Source organism: Elephas maximus, chromosome 16 (assembly GCF_024166365.1).
Source record: "Elephas maximus indicus isolate mEleMax1 chromosome 16, mEleMax1 primary haplotype, whole genome shotgun sequence".
Taxonomy (NCBI): Eukaryota; Metazoa; Chordata; class Mammalia; order Proboscidea; family Elephantidae; genus Elephas; species Elephas maximus.
The window spans coordinates 48,946,741-48,970,007 of record NC_064834.1 but is presented as its reverse complement, the minus strand read 5'-3'; the positions used below and the strand labels follow the sequence as shown (position 1 = coordinate 48,970,007).

At 47.4% G+C, this 23,267-nt stretch overlaps 1 protein-coding gene across 1 annotated transcript in view; it reads left to right on the top strand.

Moving 5' to 3' along the window:
* Positions 1-23,267, top strand: part of SLIT1 (slit guidance ligand 1) — a 207,747-nt gene that overhangs the window by 6,485 nt on the left and 177,995 nt on the right. The window contains exons 2-3 of the mRNA XM_049855841.1: positions 18,451-18,522; positions 20,372-20,443. Of these exons, the coding sequence (XP_049711798.1) occupies positions 18,451-18,522; positions 20,372-20,443 (144 nt within the window). The remainder of the gene's footprint in view (positions 1-18,450; positions 18,523-20,371; positions 20,444-23,267) is intronic.

Below are 23,267 nucleotides of genomic sequence, written 5' to 3'. Positions count from 1 at the left end.
CCATGAAAGGAACTTGGGCATCACTCACAATGCTGAATCCCGGTGTAGCAGTCTCTCCCTTTCCCTCACTGGAGCTCTGGGTCCCCTGGGAGCCCTGCAGCACACTGAGACCGGCTGGCCCTTCCTCGGTGCCCCTTCTCTAAGGCAGGGGGCCGCTGTCAGCGTCCAGGCTGCCCGAGACTGCCAGCAGGGGCGGCCGTGCTCTTTTGGGGCCGGGTGATGGGTGACAGGGACGGGCAGCTCCTGCGTTATTGGGAGCAGACAGGCACTTGGCGGAATTGCTGCCTCCAGTTCTGTGCCGGCATTAGCAGCTCGGCAGGGCTCTTGCTTAATGGGATTTTCTTCCCAAATGCTGTAATTATCGCCATACAAATACTTATTACCCAGAGCAGATGACGGCCGGGCCTTGGGCAGTAGCCAGGGAGCTGGGCTGTGCTCGAGGGTGGAGAATTGGCTCTCCTTTTTGACGGAGCTCGCAACCCCCTCCTTGCCTTTCTGGAACCTGGCCTGTGGCTGACAAACAGCTGTTGGGCACCTGCCATGAGCGCAGTGTCGGAGAGGTTTGGGGTGTGGACACTCTCCTCAGGGAGCTGGTGGGGTCTGTCCACAAAAGGACAAACGTGTAAGGAGGTCTGAGGACAAAGAGCATGGTGGCTACCAGCACAGACTCTGGTGCAAGAAAGGTCTGGTTTGAGTCCTGGCTCCATCAACTACCACCTGAGAGATCTTGGACAGGCCACTAGAGACTCGGTTTCCTCATCTATAAAATGGGGCCAGTGATAGCGCCTACCTCGTAGGCTGTGAAGTTCAGTGAGAGAATCCATGTAAAGTGCTTAGAATAATGGCTGGCACGTAGTCAGTGCTTTATCAACGTTAGAGACGAGCATGATAGGAGTCATTTGTTAGAGTGAAAGATCTTGAAGGATGGCTGTAGTGATGGAAGAGGGCCTTGAGGTTTGGACAAGACTGAGGTAGGTAGAGAGGTGAAGTGAGGGCAAGGTAAAAGCAAACCAAACCCGCTGCCGTCGAGTCAATTCTGACTCATAGTGACCCTATAGGACAGAGTAGAACTGCCCCGTAGAGTTCCCAAGGAGCGCCTGGTGGATTAGAACTGCCAGCCTTTTGGTTAGCAGCCGTAGCACTTAACCACTACGCCACCAGAGTTTCCGAGGGCAAGGTAGGTAGAGGGAATTTGGAGGAATTCAGAGTGTGCGCCGTATTTTTGGGAAGGAGGTGAGGAACTGAGCCAGGTGATGGCATGAGGATTTGTGTTGTCCAGTTCTGGGGGAGGAGATTCAAGAAATGGGTAGGCCCCAGGCTATGGGGCTGGGAGATGGGGCACCACCAGAGAGTTTGTGTGTGCGTGCATACCTTTAAATTATTTTTTAATTTTATTGTTTTATAGTTCATTGATTTTTAATAAATTCACAGAAGAGTGTCACCATCACCACAATCCCATTTTAGAATATTTCTATCACCCAGAAAAGATCCTGTGCCCATTGTAATTTTATGTTTTGATATAATTTCAAACTTAGTGAAGAGATGCAACAAAAAGTACCAGGGACTCCTGTATATTCCTTACTCATAGTCAATTGTTTATAATTTGCCCCATTTGTTTGATCATTTTCCAGTCTTCCCTACCCTACTCTTCCTCTCCCCACACATACATGTATGTATCTATGTATATGCATGTATTTGTGTATATATATGTGTGTGTATGTGTGCACGTGCACGCCTGTATACAGGTATGTGTCACTTAACATCTATGTTTTGCAGTACATTATGTGATTTGGATGTTGTGAGAACACCATATGATATACAGGAGAGAGGTGCACAGGATGGTCCTAGGCAGTTGAGACCTGCACCACCAAGTCGAGGGACTTCAGGAGAACGGGCTTCCCCTGCATTCCCCCGGCTCCCCGCACCGGTCCTGAGTAGTGGACGCTTAGTCTTGGGAGCTGCAGCTGGCCAATCACTTCCTTCCCTTCCTTCCCCCCACCCCCCGCCTGCCTTCCCAGTTCCCTCTAATGGTCTTTAAACTCTTTCAGCCCCACTTGCCCCTCCTCTGCCTCCTCTTCCTCCACTTCTGCCTGCTCCCCAGCCATCTTTCCTGCTCCTCCTCCCACCACCGCCACAGCCAGGACCTTTAGGCTGGAGGAACCTCAGCCTCAGATAGGAATGTCACGTGCAGGGCACCTGGCCCAGTGGGGCTGTGGCCTCAGTGCAGCATCCCCTCAGTGGCTCCGGAGGCGTCTGTGTGGTCCCTGCTTGAGGTGAGTGCGGTGGGACAGGCAGAGGCAGATGGGTGCCCAGACCCCCTCCACCTGCTGCCCCAGGTGGGTCCTGGAGAGCTAGTGAGAGGCAGATCAGATCTCGGTACTTAGCAAAGTGCATCTGTTACATCCTGTTCTCCCACTGGAATTTCTAAACTCTTTTATAACCTGATGGGACCACAGACTTATCTTAACATTGCCCTAATGGACATTATGTGACGCATGACTGTATATACATATATATATATATACACACACATAATTTTTTGCTGAACTGTTTGAGTGTAGTTTGAAGACATTGTAACTTTTTTCCTCTAAATATTTCAGTGTGTGTTTTCTAAGAACAGTAAGGCTATTTAAATTATAAAATTTATGATTGATATAATACTATTATCTGATTTGAAGTTTATATTCAGATTTCACTGATTGTCCCAACAATAACTTTTCATGGCAATTTCGGAGTCCCTGGGTGGCGACAATGGGTTAAGTGCTTGACTAGCCAGAAGGTTGGCGGTTCCAAACTACACAGAGGTACATCTGAAGATCAAAAAACGAAAAAAACCAAACCCAGTGCCGTCGAGTCGATTCTGACTCATAGCGACCCTATTGGACAGAGTAGAACTGCCCTATAGAGTTTCCAAGGACTGCCTGGCAGATTTGAACTGCCGTCCCTTTGGTTAGCAGCTGTAGCACTTAACCACTATGCCAGCATATGCCTGGCAATCTGCTCCTGAAAGGTCATAGCCTTGCAAACCCTATGGAGCAGTTCTACTCTGCGCACATGGGGTTGCCCTGAGTCCGAATTGACTTGATGGCAACTAACAGCAACATGGCTATTTTATTTTTCTAGATCCAGAATCGTGTCCAGGATCACACGTTGTATTTAGTTGTCATGGCTCTTTGTTCTTTTAATTTGGAGTAGTTCATTGGCCTTTCTTTGTTTTTCTTGACCTTGACATTTTTAAGAGTACAGGCCAGTAATTTTGCAGAACGTCCCTCAGTTAGGCTTTGTGTCATCTTTCCTCATATCACCTTCAGGGTTATATACTTTTGGCAGGAATACTAAGTGAAGTTGTGTCAGAAGGCACATGTCAGCTTGTCCCAATATTGGTGATTTTAGCTTTGATCGTTCGGTATGCTGTTGTCTAGAAGACTTCTCTCTTAAAAGTTACCATTTCCCCTTTTGTTAGTAATAAGTCATTTGTGGGGAGGTACTTTGAGGGTATGTAAGTATCTTGTTCCTCATCAAACTTTTACCCACTAGTTTTGGCATCCACTGGCGATTTTTTTAACTCCATCATAACTTCTGTGTTTATTAGTTGGCATTCTACTGTAAGGAAGAGCTTTCGCTTCTCTCCCATTTGCTTGCTTGCTTCTTTGTTTATAATAGTATGGACTCATGGATTATTATTTTATTCATTGTGTCGTAATTTGTAGCTATCATTACTTTTTTTTTTTTTTTTTGGTGGTTATGTTGTTGTCATTGTTGTAGGCTGTTGAGTTGATTTCGACTCATAGTGACCCTATATAGGGCAGAGTAGAATTACTCCATATGGTTTTCTAGGCTGAAGTCTTTACTGGAGCAGATCGCCAGATCTTTTCTCCTGTGAAGCTGCTGGCAGGTTCGAACCAATGGCCTTTTGGTTAGCAGCTGAACTCTTAACTGTTGCACCCCCAGGGTTCCTGGTGGTCATAGTGCCCCAGATTTGGCCAGTGGGAGCCCTTCCAAGTTGGCTCCTGTGTCCTTTTGACAAGACCCTTTGGGCACTTGCCACCCAGGGTTTCGTTCGAGTGGAGAGTGGCAAGTGCCGAATGGTGTTTGAAGAAATTCTGTTGTCTAGCTTTGGCGTGGAGAAGAAATCACAGAGTGACTGACTGGCAGTGGGGAGACCACTTGGTTGTGGTGACTGTGGCTTCTGGCAGTTTTGCTATAATGTAATTCTATTCTTCTAAAATTAAAAAACAAAACAAAAAACCCTTCAGACTTTGTGAAAATAATGTAGAGAGTGCCCTGTGCCCTTCATTAGCTTCGCCTGAGGTTAACGTCTTTCGTAACTCAAGTACAATGATCAAACCAAGAAATTAACACTGGTACAATATTATTAACTAAGCTACAGGCTTTATTTGGATTTTACCAATTTTTCCACTAATTTTTTTTTTTTAATCCCAGGATCCAATCCAGGTTAACATATTGCATTTATTTGCCATATCTCCCATCAATCCGTGACTGATTGTTCTTTAATCTCTCCTTGCTTTTCATGACCTTGACACTTTTGGTTAGTTATTTTGTAGAATCTTCCTTGATTTGGGTTTAGTCTGGTGTTTCTTATGATTAGATTGAGATTATGCATTTTTGGCAAGAATGCTGCAGAGGTGAAGTATGCTTCTCAGTGCATGACATCGGGGAATATATGATGTTGCTAAGGAGCCCTTGTGGTGCAATATTTAAGCACTTGGCTGTTAACAGAGAAGTTGGCAGTTTGAACCCACCCAGCAGCTCTGTGGTGCAAAGACCTGGTGACCTGCTCCTGTAAAGACTACAGCCTACAAACTTCTATGGGGCAGTTCTACTCTGTCACATGGGGTCGTTATGAGTTGGAATCAACTCGATGGCATCCAACAACAACATGATGTCAATACGTCTAATTACCGGTGTTGTTAACTTTGATCTCTTGGTTACAATGGTGTTGGCCAGGTTTCTCCACTGTAAAGTTATTATCTTTCACTTTGTAATTAATAAATATTTGGGGGAGATAGTTTGCGACTATGCAAATATTCTGTTGTCCCCAAATTTGCATCTGCTAATTTTTTTTTTTTATTTTAGCATCCATCAGTGGATCTTGCCTGCTACAAGTATTATGCAATTGTGCTTTTCTATTTCCCTTATTCCTCCTACATTTGTTAATTGAAATATTTCTGTAAGGAAGAGAATTTTATTTTTTTTTAATAAGGTAGATTTTTAGGCTTTGAGCTCCCTGAGGGCAGGGTATGTGTCTCATGTATCTTTGCCTGGTGCATAAAGTAGGTGCTAAAAAAAAGTGTGTGTTGAACGAGTTTTTTTTTTTTTTTTTTTAAAGTCTTTGGTAAGCCATTTCATGGGTTCTGACCTTTACTTTAGAAAATATGGTCCTGTGGTAGGCTGAATAAATGGCCCCAAAGGTATTCATGTCCCAAACCCTGGAACCTGTGAATCTGTTACCTTATGTGGAAAAAGAGACTTTGCAGATGCGATCGAGTTAAGGATTTTGAGATTGGGCAGTTCATCATGGGTTATCTAGGTAAATTGGATGTAATCAAAGGGTACTTATAAGAGGGAGACAGGAGGATGAGAGTCAGCAGAAGGAGGCTGAGGTGGTGCAAGGAAGGGGCCATGAGCCAAGGAATATAGGTGGCTTCTAGACTCTAGAAAAGGCAAGGAAATGGATTCTCCCCTCCAGAAGGAACCAGCGCTGTCAACACCTTGACTTTAGCCCAGTGAGACTGACTTTGGACTTCTGACCTCCAGAACTATAATATAATGAATGTGTTATTTTAGGCCACTAAGCTTGTGGTGGAGCTCTGGTGGAGCAGTGGTTAAGAGGTTGGCTGCTAACCAAGAAGTTGGCAGTTCAAATCTACCAGTTGATCCTTGGAAACCTTATGAGGCAGTTCTACTCTGTCCTATAGGGTCACTAGGAACTGGAATCGACTCGATGGCAGTGGGTGACTTGTGGTAGCAGCAGTAGGAAAATAATACAATTGTAGAGTTAGGAGGCTACTGCAGAGGCCCAGATATGAGAGGAAGCAGGTCTGGATCTAGGTAGAGAGCGCAGAGAGAGCAAGTGGAAATGTCATGGGGACCCTAAGGTTTGTACTTTGGAAAACAGTCTTGTGAATGGGGAGGGTGGCCAATCCTGGAGGAGAAACCATAAAGTTGGCTTTTGCACATTTCGTTTGAATTGTCAATAAGCATCTGTTATGGATTGAATTGTATCCCCGCAAGATGTGTGTTAACTTGGCTAGGCCATGATTCCCAGTACTGTGTGATTGTCCACCATTTTGTCATCCAGTGTGATTTTCCTATGTGCTGTAAATTCTACCTCCATGATGTTGATGAGGCAGGACTCAATCTATAAGATCAGGTTGTATCTTGAGTCAATATCTTTTGGGATATAAAAGACAGAAGCAAGCAGGGAGACAGGGGGACCTCGTACCACCAAGAAAGTAGTGCCAGGAGCAGAGCGTGTACTTTAGACCTGGGATCCCTGTGCTGAGAAGCTCCTAGACCAGGGAAGGATTGTTGAGGAGGACTTTCCTCCAGAGCTGACAGAGGTAGGCTTCCCCCTGGCCCTGGCGCCCTGAATTAAGACTTCTGGTCTACTATCTAGTCTTTGAGATAATAAACTTCTGTTTGTTAAAGCCATCCACTTGTGTTTGTGTTATAGCAGCACTAGGTAACTAAGACAGCATCTAAGTGAAAAAAGACCATCAAGAAGTATAGATTATGATTGGTCTGTACAGTGTTCAGGCTGGAGAGATAGCTGGGAGGGCCTCCTGGGGAAGTGGTTGAAACCACAGGAGCAGTGGAACAGAAACTGGTGGAAATAAGAATCCCCTGGAAAACTTGTATAAAATGCAGACTTCAAGGCTGGTCCCCAGAGATGCTGATTCAGTAGATCTTTGGCAAAGGTGACTTGGGTGATTCTCATTCGGGAGGTGCTCAGAATACAGTTTGAGAAACACTGCACTGGTGCTTGAGTTCCTTGGCGAAGAAAGCACATCGTTCGAACACTCAGGAAGACTCCCTTTAGCTTCTGCCTACATTAAGAGGGCGAGGGGAAGGGAAGGAGACAAAGGAGGAGATGGCTGGGAAGGAGGAGGAGGATGAGCACTGGCTAAATGTCTGTGGAGTCCAACCAGGACTGAGTAGTTATTGCAAAGGAGTTTGGAGAGGGGAAGGAGGGTTAGCAGTGTTGAGGACAGTCAGTCTGTCCAAGAATGAGGTCCAAGGAAAGATTTGGGAACTGGTGGTTGGGTGGGCGGAGGGGTCACTGGCAAAGCTGGGCAGAAGAGTTTCCTGGGGGAAGTGGAAGGCAGAAGCCAGATGGTCGGGAGGGAGTAGGTGGTGAGAAAGTTTGCAGCCAGAGAGAACAAGTGCAGGATCTCCAAGGGCGAGCGGGCTCAGGAGAGAGTTGTGTGCAGTGGGGAGGCAGTTGGGCTGGAGCCCCGTTGCAGGCAGAGGACAGAAGTCAGCGGAGAGGGTGGTGGGCGCAGAGTGTGGAGAGGAGGGGGCCAGAGCACTGGGAAGGGGAAGGACTGGTGACGGGTCAGAGAAGAACCAGTTGGAGAGAGGGAGTTTGGTGGTGTTTGTGGTGGTCGTTAGTTTCTGTTGAGTCCTTTCTGATTCGTGGCAATCCCATGTGCAACAGGACTAAACATTGCCGGGTCCTTCGCCATCTTCACGATTGTTGGTGTGTTGGAGTCCACTGTTGTGGCCATTGAGTATTTTGAGTGTCTTCCAATCTAGGGGCTTCATCTTCTAGCCCTATATTGGACAATGTCCTGTTCTGTTGTAGGGTTTCCACTGGCTAATTTTGGAATTAGATTGCCAGGTCTTTGTTCCTAATCTGTCTTAGTCTGGCAGCTCCACTGAAACCTGTCCATCACGGGTGTCTCTGCTAGTATTTGCAACGCTGGTGGTGTGGCTTCCAACAGCACACCCACCACAGTGTGAGGTGGCGGTGTCACCACTTACAAAGTGAGACGCTTTACTCCATCCACTGTTTACCCCTCATAACAGCCCTGTCAGGAAGGCATTATTTACTCCCACTTTACAGATGAGGAGACGACTCAGATGAGGAGCTGGCGCATAAATGATGCTTTTAGGGTCCCCCGGGGGTCTTACAACTCAGAGACCTGTTTGCACTTAGTTTTTAAGTGTGACTACTGCTCTACACATCTCCTTAAAAGGCCTGGCCTCTTTCAGTCATTTATTCACCCATTAGGTCATTTATCAGACATTCATTCAGCACCTACTAAACACTGGTCAGTGCCTAGCACTGGGACTATAAAGGCAAATTAGCCATGACTGGTCCCTGCCAGGAGCCCTGGTCGCGCAGTGGTTAAGAGTTATGGCCGCTAACCAAAAGGTCGGCGGTTCGGATCCACCATCCGCTCCTTGGAAACCCTATGGGGCAGTTCTACTCTGTCTTATAGGGTTGCTATGAGTTGGAATCAACTCGATGGCGACGGCAACAGCAGTGGGAGGTCCCTGCTTGCATGTGTTTAGGGGTGGACCCAAGTTGCAGGCTGGCAGAGGGGTGGCCACTCTGGGGGATGCAGGGCGACTGTGGAGCAGAGTTGGGAGGCAGGGAGGTGGTATAGTAGTTGGAGGCCAGCATTAGGGAATTAACTGGTGAGTGACCTCTCAGAGGCTTGGGGCAGGCTGTACATGGAGAATAGCTGGCAGATAATGAACATGGAGGCATGGAAACTGACAGTGGGGTCTGGATGCAGGATTCCCTGGGGACATGGAGGCTCAGGTCCCTCCTGGACCTCACCTATGTGCTTGTATCCTTTTTCTGCTAGATTAAAGATAGCCCTTTCCCTGTAGTTTGTGAGTCATTCCAATGGATTACCAAGCATAAGAAATAGAGAAGGGGCCAGTACCCGCTGGCCTAGCCCCAGGTGAATGGAAATGAGAAAGGAAGGGCTGCATTGGCAGCTGGGGTCTGAACTGACCAGGAAAGGGAAGCTGAGATTTCTACAGGATGCTGTTGACGTGTGGAGCAGGATTTATTATCCACCACACATTTGGCATCAGAAGTGGGTGACTTCATCCTCCCTGGACTGGTTTGATACAATTGGCTTAGTCGGCAGGATTCACTACAGCAGGTCCTGACTGCTCAAATGTGTTTTGTTTTTTAAGTTATAGCTTTACTGAGATAAAATTCACATACCACATAATTCACCCATTTAAAGGGTACAATTCAGTGGTTTTTAGTGTGCTCACAGATATGTGCAACCATCACCACAGTCAATTTTGAAACATTTTCATTACCTCAGAAGAAACCCTGTGCCCTTAAGCTATTATCCCCATGTCTCCCCATCACCATCAACTCTAGGAAACTACTAACCTACTTTCTGTTTCTATGGATTTTCCTATTATGGCCATTTCATGTAAATGGAGTCATATAATATGGTCTTTTGTGACTGACTTCTTTCACTTAGCATAATGTTTTCAAGCAGAGTTTTGTCTTGAACGTGGGGCCCTCTGTTATCCAACTCCTTTTCCATTAACCCTCACATTTCCTAAATCCCCAGGCTTGTTGTACCTTCCAAACTCTCAATAACTCCTACTTCAACCACTGAATTTAGGCAGATCCTCATTACTACCCTCACTAAACCACATGCTAGACTCCTGTGTTTCCTGCAACTTTAACGGGTACATAATGTTATTTCCCCATTTTATGCATAAGGAAGTGAGGCTCAGAGAGATGAAGTGATTTGCCCATGGTCACAGAATACATAACGGTGAGGCTGGGATTTGAGCCCAGGCCTGTGACTCCAAGGCTTGAGCTATTTTATTGGATTGCTGTACGAGCTAGATTGGCCTCCCAACTCTGCCACTTAACCTACTGTGCCTCAGTTTCCTCATCTGTAAAATGGTGTAATGACCCCCCATCTTCTAGGGGTGTTGTGAGAATTACATGCAGCTAATGTTTGTGAAACAACAAGGACGGTGCCTGGCCCATGGAAGGTACCTACCCCTGCTCCACCTGCAGCCCTGGTTCTCTGGATGCCTGAGAGAGACCCTGAATCGGAGGGAGATAGTCTTCTGTTCTTCTTTGCTACTGAAAATGCTGGAATGACCCAGCTTTCTTGCTTGGAAGTTTGGGTCTTACAGGCACTATATTCCTGCTCATATCAGGTAACTTGTGAGAATGGAAGGAACTGGAAGAGAGGAAGTTGCTGGAAACTTGGCAGTATCCTTTGTGTATGGAGATTTTCTTGGATAATGTCCATTGGAGGAGAACATTTCTTATTTAGTGTATTTTTTTTAACTTGGAGAGGGGAGAAGGAAAACATGGAAAACCCACTCCTCCGAATGCTATTTGAAATATGACAGTTTTTAAAAAATGTATGTTGTTGTTGTTGTTGAGCACATACACAGCAAAGCCTACACCAATTCAACAGTTTCTACATGTTCAATTCAGTTACATTGATTATATTCTTCGAGTTGTGCAACCATTCTTAGCCACTTCTTCTGAGTTATTCCTCCACCATTAACATAAACTCTCTGGCCCCTAAGTTTCCTATCTAATCTTTGAGTTGTTTTTGTCAGTTTGATCCTGTATAGGTAGATCTAGAAAGAGCACGATGTTCAAGGCAGACATTCTTCACTAGTTAAGCTAAACTATTGTTTGGTTTTAAGATGATTCAGGGGATATTTTTGGTTCAAGGTTTAAAGATTATCTCAGGGCAGTAGTTTCAGGGGTTCAACCAGCCTACACAAAGTCTGAATTCCATGAGAATTTCAAATTCTACTCTGCATTTTCTCCCTTTTGATCAGGATTCTTCTATAGAATCTTTGATCAAAACTTTCAATAATAGTAGCCAGGCAATGTCCAGTTCTTCTGGCCTCAAGGCAAAGGAGGCAGCTATTCATGGAGGAGGTTAGCTACACATTCTCTATCCTGTTCCTGTTCCCGTGAAGTATGCCAGCTTTAATGCAAATTCATTCATACATTCAAGAAATACTTATTGAAATATCTATTATATGCCATGTACTGTGTTAGGCCCTAAGGATAAAAAAGTGAGGGGGGGTAAAAAAAAGGACACAGTCTATGCCCTCAAGTAGTTTATAATCTCATGCGGGAGATGAGCTGTCAGTCAAGGAGTCCCCCACATCAATATATAATTGTCCCTAAATTGTGCTACAGAGGAGAGGGCTGGGGTGCTCTGTGGGCTGCGGTGGAGAGGTTTAACCAATTTGAAGGAAAAGCTGGAGTTAATTAGGCAAAGAGGAAGGAAAGAACATTCCCAGCAGTGGGGATGGCAAGTGCAAAGGCCCTGTGACAGGAGGGAGCGAGTAAGGATCTGAAATGCCCTGTGGAACCAAAATGGGGGAGTGTGGGGCAAGACAGGGCTGAATTGGTATGGAGAGTGCCTCACAGATCTGTTCGGGAGATTTTTGTCTTTATTCCAACAACAATGGGATTCACTGAAGTGTTTAAGGAGGGAGTGACATGAACAGATTTGAGTCTTGAAAAGGTCCCGCTGGCTAGGCTTGGAGAACAGGTTGGAGGGGAGCCAGATAGAATGTGGGGAATGTGGCTAGGCTGCTCTGTGGGGCTCTGGGTGCCATGACGGAGACGTGGATTGGGTATTGGTGGTGGTGGGGATGGCACATGGGCCAGCCTACAGGTTGGGGCGTGAGCATCTTGTGGGCCCCTGTTACCGCTGTCCCAGTGGTGGCTGGGTAGGGAAATGCTTTCACCCCTCAGCTCTCCCCCCGTTTGACTGCAGACAGTTAGCTATGTGGGTTTGCCAGGCTACGTTTTCAAAGAACTGAGGTATTCAGTTCTGGAGTCCAGGAGGCCTGTCTCATTCACAGTTTAGAGTGTCTGTGTTTATTTTTTGGAGACCTGAAGGGAGGGGTCAGAGGGCCTCCCTTTGTGCCCCCTCTCAGCTGCAGGTTTGGGCCGCTCTGGGAATGTTCTGGTCCCCGAGGGAACAAGCACCAGGAGTGGTTGGAGCTCCAGGTGAGAAACACTTGTGAGGCACAGGGGCCCCCCAGAACACCCTGCAAGGGGCTCAAGGTGTTTGTTCCTGCAGCCCTAGGAAATCCGAGGGTTTCTTTTGGTTTATCACAAACACCCAGGTGCCTGAGATCAAATTCTTGTTTCCTGAGAGGATTCAAGAAATCCTCGTGTGTTTTTTGTTTTTTCTTTGGTAACTTTGTTTCAGAGGATTTTCTCAGAAGTCTTTCACCACTGAGGTTTTTCCTCTCAGGTTAGGACCACACAGGAGCTGATGGAAGTCAGGGCCGTTTGCCATTAGAGTATTTTTCCTCCTTGGGGAGATGGGTGGGTGTGGACCATTCACTTTTGGAAGAGAGAGAATGGCATCTTCCCTTGTCTTTTGAGTCCTGGAGCCTGCAGGGGAATGAGTAGTGGGCCCTCCCTGCCCAGCTTGGCCCTGCCAGTCAAGCACCAGCCTGAGCGGGGCCTGGGAACACAAGGTGGAGCCATGGTCCTTATAATTAACAACAACAGCAATAGTAGTAGTAAAAATAACCACAGCTTGTGATGCTGATATGTTGTTGTTAGGTGCCATTGAGTCGATTTCGACTCATAGTGACCCCATGTGACAAAGTAGAACTGCCCCATAGGGTTTTCTTGGCTGCAATCTTTTTTTTTTTAATTAATTTTTATTAAGCTTCAAGTGAACATTTACCATTCCAATCAGTCTGTCACATGTAGGTTTACATACATCTTACTCCCTTCTCCCACTTGCTCTCCCCCTATTAAGTCAGCCCTTTCAGTCTCTCGTTTCGTGCCAATTTTGCCATCTTCCCTCTCTCTCTATCTTCCCATCCCCCCTCCAGTCAAGAGTTGCCAACACACTCTCCAGTGTCCACCTGATTTAATTAGCTCACTCTTCATCAGCATCTCTCTCCCCCCCACTGACCAGTCCTTTTCATGCCTGATGATTTGTCTTCGGGGATGGTTCCTGTCCTGTGCCATCAGAAGTTCTGGGGAGCATTGTCTTTGGGATTCCTCTAGTCGCAGTCATACCATTAGGTATGGTCTTTTCATGAGAATTTGGGGTCTGTATCCCATTGGTCTCCTGCTCCCTCAGGAGTTGTCTGTTGTGCTCCCTGACAGGGCAGACATCAATTGTGGCCGGGCACCAACTAGTTCTTCTGGTCTCAGGATAATGTAGGTCTCTGGTTCATGTGGCCCTTTCTGTCTCTTGGGTTCTTAGTTGTCGTGTGACCTTGGTGTTCTTCCTTTTGGCTGCAATCTTGATGGAAGCAGATTGCCAGGTCTTTTACCTGTGGAGCCAATGGGTGGGTTCCAACTGCCAACCTTCCCACTTGCAGGTGAGCAGTTAACCATTTGCGCCACCAGGGCTCCTGATACTGCTATAGAGAGCACTTACTGTGTGCCAGGCACTGTTTTTGGTACTTTACAAATATTAAGTCATTTAAACCTCACCACATCTCTGTCATTATCCTCATTTTACAAATGAGGAATCTGAAGCACAGAGAGGTTAAGCAGTGTAGCTAAGGTCACACAGCTAGTACTGGTGGAGCAGGAATTTGAAGCTGGGCAGTCTGGCCCCAGAGCCCAAGTTCTTAGCCACTAAGAACACTGTTGGCTCAGCCCGGCTGGGTGGTGGGGTTCCCTGATTTTGTTGCTTAGGTAGGGAATGTCGTCTTATTATAGGACCTTGAGCAAGTGTTTCCTGCCCAAAGCATCGAAGTCACTACTCATCTCTGTCCAAGGTGGTGAGGGCAGGACTTGATAGAGGCCAGCAATATGAGGGATCGTAATATAGGGAATCACACGTAAAGAACGTGGAATCACACTGACCTGAGCTGATCCTGGCCTCACCACTGCGTGCCCTGGGGAAGTTGCTTCACCAGTCTGGGCCTCAGTTTTCTCATCAGAAAATTGGAGGGAACATGACTCACTTCACAAGTTGCTGTGAGGGTGAAATAAGATGGTGCATGCTTGGAGCTGACCACAGAGCGTGCACATTATAGGTGCCCAATAAGGACAAGTACTGAGTGTGGGCTCTGGTGGCAAAAAGCTCAGGAAGCCCAGGTTAGCTCAAATCCTGGGTTCTTCCTGAGAAATGAGGCTGGAACCTGCCCCTGAGAGCTCACCTCACTTGGCCACTCTGGCAGGAACAGCCTTAAGGCCCTGCAGCTTCTCCCTGTGTCCCCAGGTAGTTTGCTGGGGACAGGTGGGGGGTGGGGGGTTGGGGGGTTGTCTCCATGGCAACACTGAAGGACCACCTGTTGGAGGAATCAGGCAGTGGCGAAAAATGACCTCTTTGCCCCATTCCACCAGCCTCTGCTGAGGGTTTGAGAGGAAGTGGCTGGTCTAGCTTGGAAACTCGATCCTGGGGGGCCTTGCTGAGGAGGGGGAGTGGGTGGTTACCCAGAGGAGGTCATTTTCTCAGCCTAAGTGGCAATAAAGCTGCCTACAGCAGGAGCCCTAAGATCCAGGGGCTTGGTGAGAGCTGCCTCCGCCTTGCAAGCGGCCTTCTCCTGAGAGGAGGCACTTAGCTCTGAGGTCAGAAGAGCAAGGCTGAGGGAGTGGGGGCAGGCTGGGGTGGGCCTGGCCTCCATTTACATTCTTGCTGGGAAGCCACTAGCAGATCCTCCCGAAAGGAAGTGTATTTTGCTTTGCTGTCTGTGCCGTTGTCTTCTTTTTCGCTGCCAGCCCAGGGCTTTTCTTGTGGGGCTGGGGGAGGGGGGTGCGGGTTTGGGGGTAGAATGTGAGGAGCAGGGTTGAAATCAATTGATCGTGGGCTAAAGATTGTGTCCCAGAGTCTGCTCAAGTCGTGGGTGGTGCTGCATGGAGACTGAGCGAACGAGCAGTGGGAAGAAAAACCCGTTGCTGTCGAGTGGATTCCAACGCATGGCGACCCTATATGTGTCAGAGTAGAACTGTGCTCCATAGGGTTTTCACTGGCTGATTTTTTTGGAAGTAGATTGACAGGCCTTTCTTCTGAGGTGCCTCCGGGTGGACTTGAACAGCCAACCTTACGGTTAGCAGTCTAGCACGTTACACTTGCACCACCCAGGGACTTTGAAGTGGGAAGAGCGGGGTGCAAATATGGGATATCATTAGAGGGTCCTGTGAGTGCCCCCGCTCCCTTCTGCTTAGTGGAAATTCCATCCTCAGAGATTCCTGAGTTCCACTGTAGGCCTCTCTTTGGACAAGTCTTAGAGTTTGTTTTTGCCTCAGTTTTGACATCTGTGAACTGGGAATAATTATCTAAGTCAATTGCCTTATAAACTGGTTGCCACGAGAAGGAATGAGCAAATACTTGTACAATTCATCAGATTTTTCATGCCCTTTGACCAAGTGATTCCATTTTTAGGAGTGTATTCCTCCCAAATGCCCAGCAAACTTTGTGCAGTATTGTTGATAACTGAACAGTATCCAAACAGCCCAAGTGTCCCACAACCTAGGAATGGTTCAGTAAATTGATGGATACTTTATGGCCATTCAAAATCCCATGGGGAAGCACAAATAGGGTAGAAAGTTGTAAAAGGAGTGTGAAACATTTATGTCTTATTTGTCGTCATATCTACAGAACCTTGCAGAATAAGCATTCAATAAATACTTGCAGAGAGTAAGTATTCAATAAATATTTGTTGAATTATCTAAACTTTATAAAAATTATACTCAAAGAAAACAGGCTTGACAGAAAATAGTCCAATATGTCGATGGGGCTTATTTCTGGCTGACGAGATAATGTGTAATTTTAATTTTTTTTCTTCTTCGAGAAATTGAAAAAAATTCAGTGATGTGCATATACTGCCATTATTTTTGAATGCAGTAACTTAAATATTATATTGGCTTATAAAAATGCATGTCTTGTTTAAAAAATTTTAAAGAATGTGAAAACTATTAAAAAAATAACTGAAGTCACTTCAAATCCCACCAGTCATCAATATGTGGCCAACAGCCCCCAGCTACCTCGTTCGCCCCGCATATCTGTGTTGATTTGTGTGTGTGTTATGTAAGTGGGCTCATGGAATACAGGTTGTCTTGTAACCCTTTTTCCTCATAATGTGTCATGGACAGCTTTCCTTGTCAACAAAGCCAGATCTGTACCAGTGTAGAGGGCTGTGAGACATTCTTTTTCATGGATGTGCTAAATTTCAACCAAACGCTGAAATTGTTTAACATTACTGCTCTTATAATCAGTGCTGACATGCTTTTATAATAAAAAAAAAATTAAACAACCAAAAATTCCTGGTCGTTTGGTGCTTGGGGATGAACACGTCGGTAGGACGGCCCGAATGAAGCCAGGCCTGCCTGCGGAGGGGACCCATTTTAAAGGGCTTCATGATGACCTTCTCAAGTGTTTGAAGAAGGAGCAGATTGGGGTGTAGCACAAGTGAGGCTCAGAGGTGGTTGTTACAGGGAAGAATATTTAGTGCAATTAAAAAAGAGAGACTTTTACATTGAAAAGAGCTCATTTCACAGTGGAAAGGTGTCCTGGCAGCATCTAGGGTGGGGAAGTGGCCCAGCCTGGGGCACTTGCCAATGGCCACTTTAAGGTAGAGAGGCCTGGGACCCTTCAGAGAGAGCCTGTTAGAAAGGAGATGAGGAAGAGGGAGGGAGTTTTTTCGGCTGCTCCCAAAGGTTAGGAGTCCGGCCCAGGGGAGGGGCAGGAGAGAGTGATGAGTTGACGAATTATAGGTATGACAGCTTGGAGAGGCAGCTTGACCCGGTAGAAAACACCTGGGCTCTGGGGTCAGGCTGCCTTGGGTTCATATCCATACTCTGTCGTTTACCAGCTGGTGACCTTGGGAAGGCACAAAACCTCTGCGAGCCATGGTTAGCTCATCTGTAAGAGAGACACGAGAACTACTTCCGATGCTGTGTGAGGATATACGGAAAGCCCAGTTCCTAGAGTGTGTGCAAACTGCTAACATTTGGAAACAACGTTAGAACATCATCTAGACCAAACATACTCCCTCAACACTTTATTAGACAGGGAACTTTGTTTTTCAAAGTACTTGGACTTGAGTTGTGCTTACAGCTGTACCTGGAATCTTTGACCTAAGTTGGTAAGTGAAGACACAGAGCTGGGGGTGAATATGGGTGTGTGTGTATGTGTGTGTGTGTGTGTGTTGGGATGGGGGTAGATTGTTGCAAAGGATGCAGGTGACAGTGAAGAGAAAGAGGAGAAAGTGGCATGGTGTGAACTCAAAACTGCCACAGGGAAATAGATTAGATGCTGGAGGTGACAGCTGGGGATGGAGCTGGACCTGGGAGATTCTGTTGTATGTGCCTCAGTGGAAGAATTTTCTAAGAAGTCAAGTGTCTGACTCATGGAGTGGACTGCCTTATCATTGTGTGAGACTGAGCCAGGTCCCTGTGAAGAGAAGTAGCCCGGCAGAGGCGGAATCAGCTTTTCTGAGATGGTGGGGCTGAGACGTAGGGATGGACTACCTCTAAAGTGAGATCCATGTCCAAGGTGCCCCAGGGATGATTGGGGAAGGCCAAGGGAAGAGCAGATGTGACCTTGGGAAGGAGAAGGAGAAGAGGTGGGCCAGAGGGCCCGGGATGGTGTGAGGCGAGGAGCTGTGGCAGCTGCTGGCCCTGGTGTTGGATCCGGGCAGTGGGGTCATCTTCCCTTCCTTGGCCCTGCCCTGCTGCCCAACCCTGCAGGACTGGCCTCATGGCAGGCACCTGTCCGGACCCTTCACTGGCTCTCTGTTTGTCTTTTGCTTGCTTTCTTAGGCCCTCTGTGGTCTGGACCCACATTTCCCAGCCCTGCTTTCCATGGCCCCCAACTCAGCCTATTTCCCCGCACTTCATGGATACTCCAGCCCCACTCAGGGTACTGTCCTTCTCTGGAACATCTGCCCCGTCACTATCGCTGTGCAGATCTTTCTTGTGTTTTGGGGGGTTCAACTTGAGTCCCACTTCTCAAGCCCCCTTAAATTGTACGGCTCTTCCTGCTCTCTCCTGGTCAGAACGTGGGCAGCTCTCAAGAGCCAGTACCACCCAGATGGTGGCGTGGGTATCACAGGGAGCCTTTGCAAGCTCTGGCTCTGCTCTTTACTTTCTTAGCTAGTTTACGCTCCATTCTAACCCCATGTGGTAGACAGAGTTCCAAGTGGATTCCATCTAAACAGCCTCTCTAATTGGCTAGTTTCCAAACTAGGCTGAGCTCTCTCAGGCAGAAACCATGTTCCTCCTGGCAACGAGCTCCATGCCCTGTGCATCCCTGTTGGCTGAACATCTGCTGCAAAGAGGCCCTGGCTGGTTGGGTCTCGACACAGACTCAGGGGTTCCAGGCCTTGGGTAGGAAGCTCCCAGTACCGTTGGTGAGATGACTGGCTTGAGTCAGGTGGAGCGGGACCCTGAAGCTGAGCCCCTGGCCTGGGGGCCACCCTGGTCATCTCACTCCTTCCTTTTCTCCTTTCCTCCACCAGGGAACTCAATGGCAACAATATCACTCGGATCCATAAGAATGACTTTGCAGGGCTCAAGCAGCTGCGGGTGCTGTGAGTATTGAATGCTGCCCACACTTGGAAATAACCTCCCTCCTACTCCCACCACTTTGTGGTCCTAGGCAGAACCCTAGCTGGGGGCTGTAGGCTGGCTGGGCCCCTCCCTTGTGGAGTCAGTCTTGGGACACTCTCAGGGGAGTGGGCTAGGGGTGTTAGTGAGTCCTGACCTAGAGCTCATTGACTGTCTCCTGGGGACAAGGAAAGACCAGGTGGCCACCAGGAATCTTTGGGTCTCCATATTTCTTTTGAACTGGAACGTCAAAAATACTCCCCAGTGTGGCCAGAGTCCGTTGACTTGGGAGGCAGGTAGGTGGGGCAGTTGAGGACAGAAGTGACTCCCCTTGGGTGCCTGACAGTGGCAGATATTAAGGGTGATGATACAGCCTTGTTGGGCTTGGCTGCTTGGCAGCAAAGGACCCATCAACAGCATCTACCACGCGAGCTGGGCAGGGTGAGGAGCAAGGGGAAGGGAGCAGATTCTCCCATCCCCTCCCGCTCTGCTGACCATGGGGCGCAGAACAGCCTACAGGCATGCATCCTGATCCTGGAGCAGTTCAGTCCACAAATTCAGGTGTGCACGGAAGAATCACATTTTTTAATTTTCTTTGCATCAACTCAGCTTTCACTCTGAGCTCCTGTCCTACTCAGCTGGCAGGAAGTTTAACATCAGACAATTAGAAAGTCCCTTACCCCTACTCCTGGGGTTGTGCAAGGGTTTTGGGGCCTCAGTTCTTTCAGAACCACTGATTTTCCAGCTTTGGAGCCCGAGAGTTTTTGGAGAAGCTGTTGACCTTGTGGCCAATCCTTTCTCAGGTCAGTGCTGTCAAGTCACTGGGCACCAGTCTCTGCTCCTCCAGAACCCTGACCTCTGACCTCTTCCCAGGGGATCTCTTCTGGGTCTGAGGGACCCTTCTCTCCTGGCGTTTCCTTCACCCGATGCCCCCTGGCCCTCTAGCAGAAGCTCCTCAATAGCCCAGGCTTTGGGAAACAAAGCAGAGGAAAGCGGAGGAAGAGAAGTGTCTTGTGGCAGCTTCTGCCCTCTGTACTGCCCAGACCTTGCCTGAGGCCCATGGGGAGGCACAGCTTGAGCTGGACAGTGGAAGGGAAAAAACATACCTGACGCTTTCAAAAATGATTATGCACCAATCGATCTGTGGTGGAAAAATGCTGCCCCAGCAGCCACGCGTGCTGCGTTTCAGGGCACGTTGGCTGTGAGGAGACTCAGAGTCCCACAGAGCCAGGTGGTTCAGTTGGTGTGGCACCCCACCTGTTTCTGTGGCAGATGGGCCCAGGCAGAGTTGGGGGTTCAGGCAGAAGGGGTGATGTCTGCCAATTGCAGAGTATATTTGCTGCATGGGTGGGCTCTGCCCAGTTGGCACTGGCTCCCCTCCCCCGCTACTGGCCATTGCCCCCTGCTCTGCCTCTTGAACAAGAGCCCTCTGGGCTGAGGAGGGCTTGTGTGCCAGCAGTCCTGAGTCAACCCGTGCTGCCTATGTCTGAGTGTGGCCTCCCTGAGCATACCTTTGGAGCAACAACCTGGTACACTGGTGCCCAGTTCTGCCTGGCGTGCAGCTTTGGTAGGGGGGAGTTGGGGTGGGGCACTGGGGCTGGAAGAGTGTTTTGCTGTTAGGTTGGGTGCTGTGTTGGGAAATTGGCAAAGTTGTGAGGAAATGTTCTCTCAGATTGGGACACGGGGTTTGTGTGAGTCCTCACCCTCCTCTGTTTCGTCCTTCCCTAGTGTAGCCCTGGAAGAATTTGTCTCAGCTTTTTTTTTTCCTCCCTCACGCCAGCTGTTTCTAGGAGTCCTGGTCCACCTGGTAACTGTCCTGTCTTGTTTCCCCAGGCAGCTGATGGAGAACCAGATTGGAGTGGTGGAGCGGGGGGCTTTCGATGACATGAAGGAACTGGAGAGGCTGTAAGTATCTGAGGGGCACAGGCTGGGTGTGTGGCTGGTGCTGAGAGGATGTCAGCCAGAGCCTCTGACAGGACTGAGGGCATGAGCAGAGGAGACTTCTGTGTCTGGGCAGAGCCTCTGACAGGAACCAGGGGCATGCGCAGAGGAGTAGACTCTTTGCCTGTGCTTTCTGGATTTCTTATGAGTCTTTAAGTATAATTACAGCTGTGTTGATTGCCTTACTCTATTCCAGGCACCAAGATAAGCTTTTTGCCTTACCATATCTCATTTAATCCTTAAAACAACACCATAGTGAGTGGTATTTTGCAGATGAGAAACTGAGGCTCACAGAGGCTAAGCCACTTGCCCACATTCATGCAGTGATTGCTTGGAAGAGGAGAGTAGAACTTGGATCATTTTGCCTCCAGAGCCTGGGCTCTGAAAGACTATGGTAGAGGATCTCACTTTACATTTTTATATGAAAAGAAAAGAAGGTATTAAATAAAGAGAAAACAAGATGGCTGTCTGGTTGCCCTCTTGCAACCTGGAAGAAAATCAAGGCAATCTTTCTGACCTTAAAATGGAGTGGTAAGAAGTTGTCAGCTAGAACAGATGTTTAGTCCTGGGCTTGTTTTCTTTAAAATAGCTTCGAACAAGATACATATTAATGACTTGGCCATATGGGGTTGATTTGGACTTAACCCATTCCAGCCACAGCCCTGGTGCTGCCAGGCCCTGGAGGAAAAGAAAAGGTGAGTGGGGACAGGGGCCTGGACATGACTGGTGGTGGCCATTGTCATGCCTGCTGCTGCCACCCAGAGTTTGGCAGGGTCCTCCTTTTTGAGTCAAGACTTTGTCACCACTGAGTCTCTGGGTGGTACAAATGGTTAACGCTCTCCACTGCTAACTGAAATGTTGGAGGTTCAAGTCCGCCCAGGGGCACCTCAGAAGAAAGGCCAGACAATCTACTTCTGAAAAATCAGTCACAGAAAACCCTAAGGAACACAGTTCTACTTTGACACACGTGGGGTCACCACGAGTCAGAGTCAAATTGAAGGCAACTGATTTTTTTCTTCTTTGTCACAGCAGACCCTGTCCCTTCTGTCTTTTTCCAGTTCTCTTCTTCAGGGGTGGGTCACCAGCAATTTCATGCGTGGCAGTTATTCTTGGGGTGTGTGACTACTCTCTGCCTGTGGGTACACATCGCAAATAGTGCGGCTCCTTTGTGAGGGCTGGTTCCATGGTCACCGTCCCATCTGCCTTGCCGGAGACCAGTGGTGGATCAGTTACTCATTAAAGTTGGTTAATGTGGGGAGTCATAAAAAAATGATGCATACCTTTGTTAGCAGACCCTTAAAATGAGAGGCCTTAGGGCTGAGCTTGTAGTAATGGGTTAATCTACTCTCTCTCTGACGGAGTGAGGGGTTGGGGGCAAAACTGTGGGTGTTCTCAGAAAAAATGTTTTTGTGCAAACTGCCCTTGTCCTTGAAAGACAGGTGGAACCATTTTCAAAAAATATTTGTGAAGAATGGCTCCAGGATGTCTGTAGGTTAACTGTTATGTGACTTGTGGTTACTGTTTCCTTAAATTTTCATGTGTAAATAATTTTCCCTAACTCAGAGCATTTAGCTTTGAAGCTGTACTTCGAAGCATTTAAAAATATATACTTCATTGTGTTTTAGGTAAAAGTTTACATAACAATTAGGCTCCTGCTTTTAGCATTTTTACTTCATGCTCCCCAACTGCAGTTGCTCTATTCCTCAATAAAACTCATTTCTTTTCTACTCCTAACCAAGTAAGAATTTTGTTCTCTGACGCCTTAAACATCTTATTCAAGTTAAAACATGTAAACATGCATTTATTGCCTCCCTCCTTATTTTGCCAGAACCGTTCTTTTAAGTATGCAACACTGATTAGGGTTCTGTATTGTTTTCCTTGCCGAAATCACACACATTTACCTTGGTTTTGATTTTTGGTTCCAGTTTCTTTAAAGTAGGGTGAGATTTTTAAAGGTCCTTCGAAGCAATCTGGGAGAAGAATTCTGGATTTTTTATGACCTGCTGCCTCTTCCCAGTCTTAATTCAACAGCTCTTTAATTAGCAGCTTTCCTTGATTGAATCTTTCCAAAGCATTCAACTTAGTTCTCATAGAAACTGTTCTTTCTTTTCACACTAATATTTCCTTCATTTACATAATAGTTAATTAAATTGTATGATTATAAGTACCTCTGGCATAAACAGGAATAGACATAACTGTTTCTTGTAAGCACAACACAAGTGTGAAAGTAGAGAGTAGAGTCCTGCTGGCTGTGCAAAGGCCATGAAGGATCAGTGTGTGCTGGCATCAGTCTGTTGTTTGGAGGGAGTGGAACAGGTTGGTTAAGTAGAGGTTGGTGTGTAGCTGTGGAGGCAGCCAGGATGGGGAGTAGGGGAAGGCAGGCTTCAAAATTCCACCTCTACCACTCAGTGACTGAGTGGTGACTTGGGTAAGTCACTCACCTCTTGGCCTCCCAGTTTCCTTATCTACAAAGAGGGACAACCCAACAAAGTCAATAAACATACCTTGAGCACCAAGCTCTGTGATGGGATGATGGTGGTAAAACCTTCCTGTGGGGTTGTTCCAGGGAGGAGATGAGAGGATATGAGCAGGAGTGTAAGGCACCTTTGTCATAGTTCAAGCAAAAGAAACCCATGTTTTCATTCCGCTTTCCCTCTGATGGTAAGGCAATGCCCATAAGGCATTGATTGCTGTGCCCCACACATTGTAAGTGCCAGTGACGACTGGTAGCCACTACTGTTGCTATTATTCTGAGTTATTCACATAGTTCTGACCATGGTGGTTCCTC